At 49.5% G+C, this 8679-nt stretch overlaps 1 protein-coding gene across 2 annotated transcripts in view; it reads right to left on the bottom strand.

Annotated features, from left to right (window-relative positions):
- Positions 1 to 2060: 2060 nt before the first annotated feature.
- prdm1a (PR domain containing 1a, with ZNF domain) overlaps positions 2061 to 8679 on the bottom strand; it is a 19222-nt gene continuing 12603 nt past the window's right edge. For both annotated transcript variants that reach the window (XM_031576582.2, XM_012829164.3), the window contains exons 5-7: positions 4843 to 5852; positions 4574 to 4702; positions 2061 to 4404 (exon numbers count right to left, since the gene is read on the bottom strand). In XM_031576582.2, the coding sequence (XP_031432442.1) occupies positions 3805 to 4404; positions 4574 to 4702; positions 4843 to 5852 (1739 nt within the window). In that variant the 3' untranslated portion in view covers positions 2061 to 3804. The remainder of the gene's footprint in view (positions 4405 to 4573; positions 4703 to 4842; positions 5853 to 8679) is intronic.

Below are 8679 nucleotides of genomic sequence, written 5' to 3' on the forward strand. Positions count from 1 at the left end.
TCCTCCTCTCTTTCTCTCTCTCTCTTAATCTCTCTCTCACACTCTCTCTCTCTCTCTCATCTGGTTCTCTTTAGAGCAGAGGGAGAGAACAAGAGTACATTTCCAGTCTGGCAGGATAGAATAGCAGAGTGAGTGTTCTCGGCATGTGTGTGTGTGTGTCTGTGTGTGTGTGGGGTGTGTGTGTGTGTGTGTGTGCGTTTTTGTGCGTGTCTGTGAGTGTAAGTTACCAACAATACCTTTGTATCAGCCAGTGATTCGGACGTGCGTCTTACGCAACACACACTGATGATCAGAGGGAACGGGGGGGAAAAGGAAGAGAGGACAGAACATTGCTATGACACCCTCAGTCCTGTGACCCTGTGGAGGAAACAACAGAGTCATAAGATGCGTACACACACAAAACAATACCAACCATAAACAGTGCCGTGAGCTATGCAAGAGTGGAAGAATTTCCTCTTTTTTGGGGGCATTGTTTTGTAGTCAGGAGGCCAGAATTCCTGTGTGTTCTGGGAAGGTGTGAGAGTGAGCCACATGTCGATGGGCCCGACGTTCGTTAACATTTTCACAGAATTTGGTCATCCTGGTCGCACCTTTTTTGTTAACCGCATACAAACCATGTACGCCTGGCTTAACTTCAAATTTGACTAGCGTATATAAAACGCAGAGAGACAAATGCGCAAATAACCAAAACAAAAAGTCACCAAAGCTGTTTAGATGTGTAGAGTGGAATCTCACTGTTTTCACACAGTCACTCAGTCACTTTTGAGGGAAGTGAAAAGCCTACAGTATGAAGCCTTTTTTTCTTATTTCTACAGCACTGGCAAATGGAACTTGCGCAGTCAAAATAGATGTGTTCATTTTCTCATGTGGTTCTAATGGGCGTCTGGAAAATTCAGTCACCGCTGTGATGCAAAATAACGATGCTGTTGTGAGTCAAAGTGGGCAAGCGGGCCATTCTTGAATCTGACCCTGATTTAGAAGTGCATATGTAAATCCCTCAAGTGCAAGTCATGGTGTGAGCCGCGACACAAAGCTGCCGCTTTCATGTGCTCTCGGATGTAGCGTATGAGTAACGCTACGCCAGGCTAGCGCTGCGGGGGCCATTTTGCAGGCTGACTGAATGCATGTCATCACCGACACAGTCTAATGACATCTTTTTGTTCGTAATATGTTTCAAGTCGTATACAATCTATCATGTTGTGAATAAACATCAGTCTTTATGCTATAACATATTTTGAATTACTCTCTTACCCTTTGTTGCTATAAATCATTTTGGTGGGAATATTTTATTAGGAGAAGTTTAATCGGCCTACCTGGAATATTTTTAAACCTCAGTGTGTTTATGGTTTAGTAAGCATCAAACCATAATTTTCTGTGAGATTGACAGTGACAACTGTGGGGTACTTTCTGCTTTTTGACTCATGGTAATGGTGTGAATCAGTGCTTATGAAGGAAGTCCAAATATGGTTGTCCTCCGACAGCTCTCAGCAATGATTCCAGTCTAGGCCAGCTAATTACAACACCCTCTCTCAACTGATAAGTGCCACATATTACCTGTCTTCTTTCTCAGAATGACTTCATGTAGTTCATGTCAAGGGGGTTGGAGAGAATATATGCAATCATCTGTGACCTTTAGTCCATTGTGCTGGTTGATTTTTAATAGAAAGGAGACATCTATATGTCTAACTATTGACTCTGGAGCTGAATTTCTACATTAGGCAGTTGCTCATTTCTACAGAACCGAGTTTAATGTATAAGCAAACACAATAGATAGAGATTGCTTTGTTATAAAGACCATTTTGGACCTAAATCGCTAATGCTTTTGAACAATTGCCTTTTTGGTTCACTTCCTGCCGCCAAAGTTGAGGCATTAAGGCGGTCCAGCCATATAGATAACTGCCCACGGATTTAAATACTTTAAATACCCCAAATTAAATACTGTGGTCCTCACCATTGTCATAATCACAATCATATATCTGTATTTCGACAAACTTCTTTTCATTAACCCAATACTTCAACTAAAAGAGGCTCAAAAGAATGAATGCACACAAGACAGTAAGTTGATTAGAACAGTGAACATTTATATAATTTACATGGACATGTTGCACTTAAATAACTATGTAAACATAGAGACCGTTGTTTCTTCTATAGTTTAAAGCTGAAGATGAGGGAAAACTTTGGTCATACTTCAGGAGGAAGAAAAGAATGGGGAAGAAAAACGAGTTGAGATGCTACTGCTTTACGGCACACAGTGTAGCCTTAGAGACAGTGTCGTCTAAAAAGACCCAGATTGACCACTGACTCGTAATATGTGGTAAAGAGTACGGGGCACAAGACAGAGGAGGAAAAACCAGTGCATTCGAAGGCTGAGGTGATTCAGTCTGCCATCCACGTGGGCAAAGGGGGGGGGGGGGTTAGGCAAAGGAAACATAAAACAAAAATAACACATAGCTAAAGAGCTAACACTTCATAATATACACACATTATTTTCTCGGGTTTTGCTTTTTCAATAATTTAGTCCTCTTTTTGGTGTCAAACAAAGAATGACAGTGAACTTTGGTAACTAGCCCCATTGGACGTCTTACTGTTTTGTTTTTGCCTCTTTTTTTTTTTTTTTTTTTTTTTTTGGTTGTGGTTGGGGCTGATTTGGAGATGTCTGCTCTGCCACAGCCAGCCAACGTGCTACATGTGAACGAACTCCTGCTCTTTGGGCCGCAATGGAGAGCTGCACTCCAGAACATTTTGGTTTTCATCTTCAAGTAGCAGAGCAATAAATATCATATGTGCTTCCTGCTTCAACTTCCTTCTGGACATTCACACACACTCACACACACTCACACACACACTCACACACACACGCACGCGCGCACGCACGCACACACGCATGCGCACACATACGCACACACACTGAGGTAACGGTTGTTTAAAAAATATATATACAAAACAATGCCTCATATAGAGTAAGTAGAGCTCATTAACAACAACAAAAATCCTCTAAGAGCATGCATTGCAGACGCTTTTCCTTTTGATTTTTGAGGTCGGGGAAACAACATTTCAAATCACCTTTGGCCTGACAGAAAGAAAAAAAACCATAAAAGACCTTCGACTGAAGAGCAGTCCTTTTCCCCTTTTTAAAACCTGTTTTCAAAAGACACACCCTTTGTAAAGGATGCTCCCCATCTCTGCCATAGGCCCATAACACAGGGCCAAGACCGGCAGAGAAAAAGAAAAATATCTACAAAAGAAGAATGGTCACGTAGAAAAATAAGTAAATAGTCAATTACAATGAATTTACCCAGTCATTGTAAACATTATTTTCCAAGTATTGCTTTCAAAGGACAACAAATTGCATAATAAATTAAGGTGGTTACATACTACAATGAACCAAAATAACAAGACAATAATATTAATAACAACATCCACAACAACAACAACAACAACAACGTTGACAACAATGATATTAAAATAGTCATATGAAATTAAGGATAGATGATTGTCTTTGTCGTAAGTGTAGGACACACTGGGCAAGACCGCACGCAGTCGTAGGACAGTGTCTTTGAGCCCTGAGTACTGAAGTCCCTGAAGACAGAACCGGAGCCTTGGTTACCGTCAACCAAAAACAAAAAGAAAAATAATTTACAACTTATTTATTGCTGCCACCTTCTCCCGAAGCGCCTGGGTGTAAGTCAGTGAGCCAGGCTTGGGGTTGGATGGGTGTGCTTGCATGTGTCTGTATGAAGGTCTCTGAGTGGTTAATCTGCGGCTTATTTTAAGTAGTGGTGGTGGTGGTGAATACAGGTTGATTTAGGATTCCATGGCTTCCACAGTCTCCTGCTTAACCTTGACGGGGAGCAGGGGTCGCGGGCTGCCGAGGCGGAGTTTGATGACGGACACCTCGCCGCTGGGCTGGAACAGGTCAAAGCCCGAGGACGTGTGCAGGGGAGGCAAGGTCAGTATGTCGCCGCTGCTGCTGCCCTTGTGGAAGGATGACACCTTCAGGTCCAGCTCCCGCCACAGCATGCCCAGGATCTGCTTCTCCACCTCGCTGTCCATGCCGTCTATCTCGTCCAGCTTGTCGGCGTGGTCGGTGATGTCGAAGCGCTCAATCTCCTCGTTGATGCGCGCCAGCTCGTCCAGCGTGCACCCGGGGGCCGGCGGGGGCCCGCCGGGCGCCAGGCAGTAGCCCTTGGCGTGGAGCCGCAGGCTGCACAGGTGGATGTAGCTGCGGTGGCAGTGCGGGCACTTGTGGGGCCGCTCGCGCGTGTGCAGCCGCTTGTGGAGCTTCAGGTGCACGAACTGTGTGAACTTCTGCGGGCACATCTTGCACTGGTAGGGCTTCTCGCCCGAGTGGAGCCGCAGGTGCGTCTTCAGGTTGCTGGTGCTGCTGAAACGCTTGTGGCACACCTGTGGGATTAAAGCAGACAGAGAGAAAGGGGAGAGGGAGAGAGAGAAAAAAAGAGGGTTAGGAGTGGTTCTAAGAGGGATGGACAATCCACCGATTGAACAGACTGGAGTTTGTGTTGATTGATGGAGCGGAGGAGAGGATTAATATGAGTGAGGAACATGTGTCTACCTGGCACTCGTGGGGCTTCTCGCCCGTGTGGACAAGGAAGTGCTTCTGCAGGTGGGCCAACTGGGTGAAACCCTTGCTGCAGGTCGAACACTTGAAGGGCCGCTCGCCACTGTGGACACGCAGGTGCACCTGAGGAAGAGAAAGAGAGAGAGAGAGGGTGGTGAGTTCCAGGTGTCTCTGCACAGATGATCTATAGAGACCAGTGGGGGGTGGGGAGGAGGCAGTGTTGAGAGGCGAGGAGTGAGGTGGGGGCTGATCTGATGGCTCACCTTGAGGTTGGACAGCTGGCCGAAGGTCTTGCTGCAGATGTTGCACTCGTACTTGATCTTGCCGTTCTGCTTCTTCAGCGGGTAGGGCAGCGTCTTGTAACCCGTGGAGCTGTGCCGCTTCATCTTGCTCAGGTTGATGGCTTCCTCCTCGGGCCGGACGGAGGGACCCAGCAGGGCCGAGGTAGGCTTGGTGGGCAGCCGGTCTCCGGACGCCCCTGAGCCAGCCGTGGGCGAGCCGCTGGGCGGAGCGCGGGGGTGCACGGAGGGCTTGTCCTTCAGGGAGGTGGCCGCCGAGAAGGCACTGCTCAGGGCCGGCATGAGGAAGTCCCGGTGGGCATCGGTGGCTGGGGGGGGTAGGAAGCGGCGACCGGCCTCGGACGGGTGCATGCCCGGCGGAAGGGGCAAATGTGGGGGCATCATGTTGCCGTAGAGCGGGTACATGCGGTGGAACATGCTACCCACTGAGGGCGGCCCATATGATGGCAGGAGGTAGCGTGGGTACTGCGGACTCGGGTAGAAGGGCGAGGGGAGCCCCCCGGGAGGCGAGTAACCGGGGAAGGGGCCCAGCCTGCGGCTGTAGAGGCCTGGGTGGAAGGCGGCGGAGAAGCCGTCGCGGGGCTCCTGCGGGACGGCAGCGGGTCTGGGGGGGGACACGCCGGCGGGGCTGCGGCTGTGGGTGGGGCTGCTCTCGGGGCTGCTGCGGGCGTTGGGGCTGGGCGTGGCCGAGGACTGGCCGGGCGAGCGGGCCGAGTAGCCAAACGCCGGGCTGGCCTTCAGGAGCTCCTCGCCCAGGTGCAGGTGCGAGAGCGGCTGGGGGTGTGGGCGGATGGGGTAGATGGCCCGGGGGTAGAGGGGCCGTTCGGGGCTGTCGGGGCAGTGCGGACGCGTGGCCAGGGGCCGGCCCGGGTCCCGCTTGGTGTCCTTGAGGATCTCGGAGACGCTGTGCTCCCTCTTCACGGGCTTCACCACCTCCTCCGTCACCTGCTGTTTCGCCTCCATCAGACTCTGCTCTGTAAACACACAAGACAAGGACACATTTAGTTTTAAACCTCCGACCATGTGTGTGTGTGAAGTGTCTGTGTGTGTGTGTGTGTGTGTGTTGGTGTGTGTGTGTCCAGTTCAGCCCAATTGTATAACAAAATGAATCACGGCCACTAAGAAAATTGCAGAGACCAGGCCTAATTGCCTCTTTCCAGCTCACAGGGCCAATAAGGACCCCTTGGAGAGCTACAAAGAACTTCCATTGTTGCTTGGCCACATAGATCTCCTTCTTGCCCAGGAGTCAGGGAGAGTACTAAGTAACTCAGTCGTCCAATTAGAGCGACAGTTTGACAAATTGTCCTGGGCAAAAGTCCTAAGACAGGAAGTGAGGCATGACAGCAGCCCCTGGGCAGGGTGGTAGAGAGGAGAGAGAGAAAAAGACAGAGAGACAGAGAGACAGAGAGACAGAGAGACAGAGAGAGAGAGAGAGAGAGAGAGACAGTGAGAGCATTTTGCTGAGAGCACTGATACAATCTAATGGAGAGGGGTGGGGGGGGGGGAGTGATTGAAAGTTTCCTACCTACAGATATCCAAACAAAGCCCAGAGTTCTATTCCCTGCCCCCCACCTCACTAAACACACACACACTCAGCACTCACACACACACACTCAGCACTCACAGACACACCTTAAGACACCTAGTGACAAAGAGGGCTCTGTGGCACTTCCAGCACAAAGGCCTTTGTGTAAACTTCATCAAACCACCAGAAAGTACAATCAATAACACACACTCACAGATTTAAGGGCTGTCCGTTTACTTCACCTGACCTGAAAAGGCCCTGAAAGTAGCCTCTCTTACAGACATAGAGCTCAACAGTCACAGAGATACACAGTTCAATCACAAACCACTCTCTCTTCAAAGAAACATGCCTGCAGTTTACTTCTACTGTGGAATATCAGTCATGACAAAAACTACCAAAATCTTTTTTTAATCTTAATTAATTGACTGTGTTGCTTGGAGACACCCGTAACATTCACATTAAAACACCCAAGAAAAAAAATAGATGGAGGAGGTAAAAGATCCCTTCCACTCTAACGTCCACCCTCCTGGGACCATGACAGTGTATAAACAATGAGAGAGGTTATCAGCTAACCCCCCCCCCTCCAGCCCCGAACCCCCCCTCATCTCCCCCAGCCTCTGGCTCTGCCTCCCCAGGCCCTCGGAGATAGCGCCAGCACTGCCTCCCCCCCCCCCCCCCCCCCCCCAGAGGGCTCCCACAAAACAAACAGCCCGGGCAATCGCACAGATATCAATCTGTCAGCGCAACCCTGGCTGCCAGGAAGTTCAAGTAGTCAATGGAGGAGACGTTTTTCTTCTTCTTCTCCGTGCTACCCCTCCCCCCCACCTCACTTTTTTAAGTGCCAAATAAATTAGGAAGTCGTGCCAAAGTGCTGTCTGCGCCTCCGGCCCACCTCCTTTCCCCTCTCTCTCTCTCTCTCTCTTCACCGAGCAGGGGGTGTTTGTGTGAGAGAGAGCTGGTGAGAGAGATGAAAATAGAAAGGAAGAGAGAAAGAGATCGGGGGAGAGAGAAAAAAAACAAGGAGAAAAAATACATACGAAAAAAAAGAGCGGGTGGTCTCAGTGTTATTAAACTTGTACACGACTGCTTACACCCTGGAGGTGTTCCGGTTCGATGCAAAACCGATTAACTGATATTTTGATGTGATCTGAATGTAAAAAATTCAGACTAACGGAACATCGGCGGCCCTCCCAGTCATCTCAGACCATTCCACTGTACTGACTCACCGCGAGACTGGCCCCACAGCTGCTCCTGTTATGACTGCGTATATGGACCTGGCCCGGGGGAGAGGAGCGGAGAGGAGCAGAGAGGAGAGGAGAGGAGAGGAGAGGAGAGGATACACACTCCCTTTTTCTACGGTCTCTCGACCTCGCTCACTCTCCCCCTTCACCCTATCCCGCACTCAGGTAGAAGGTAAAGAGCAGTGATGATGTCAGCCGCAGGTCACCGGCTTAATTACAGGCCTGCTCAGAGTCATCAGGGATGTGGGGTATAAAGGGGGTTGGCTAGCGACTGAAGCCACCCGGCGCCCCAGGGGATGCGCATGGCCCTGGGCCCAGGGGACCGGAGTCAGTGAGACTGGCCTGTTCCCGCCACACCTTGAGGCAGAATGTCGTTCTCTCTTCCCCCCTCCCACTCACTCACACACACACACACACACACACACACACACACACACACACACACACACACCACACACACACACACACACTCACTCCCTTTCAAACCCTCTCTCTTTTTCTCTCTCTCTCTCTACCAACAAAGGCCAGGCTCGGTGACTTTTATTGCTGCTTGAGCAACAACAGATCGAGCGTGTTAGGCAAGCTTTTATGTTGAAAGAGTGCCTTTAAGTGAGGTTGACTATAGCATTACCTCCAGCCCTCCCCAAGAAGTCTGTGTCATGAAACTTCGTCATTACCAGGTCGGAGTAAAAACATTAGAGAGAGAGAGAGAGACTAGTAAACAGGGAACCGAGTAGGAATGTCTGATCTCCACAGAGATGAAAGGACAAACGTCAATGTTTCTGTTTCTGTTAGGTAATAACAGGCTCACATCCCCTCACTGTGTGTGTGTGTGTGTGCGAGACTTTGTGTGTGTTTGGAGACCACGTCTCTTTTCTTCAACTCGAACCAGCACAGTAAGAGCCACACACAACATGCACTCTAGCAGCAACGACAACCAAAACAAAACAAAAAAGCTTTAAAAGAAAACAGGAGCTTCAAATGAGAAGATGGAACAAAAGGTCAGCTTTCAAAGCAACAGATGGGAAAGGGATC

This window comes from Clupea harengus, chromosome 11, assembly GCF_900700415.2.
Source record: "Clupea harengus chromosome 11, Ch_v2.0.2, whole genome shotgun sequence".
In the NCBI taxonomy this organism is placed as follows: domain Eukaryota; kingdom Metazoa; phylum Chordata; class Actinopteri; order Clupeiformes; family Clupeidae; genus Clupea; species Clupea harengus.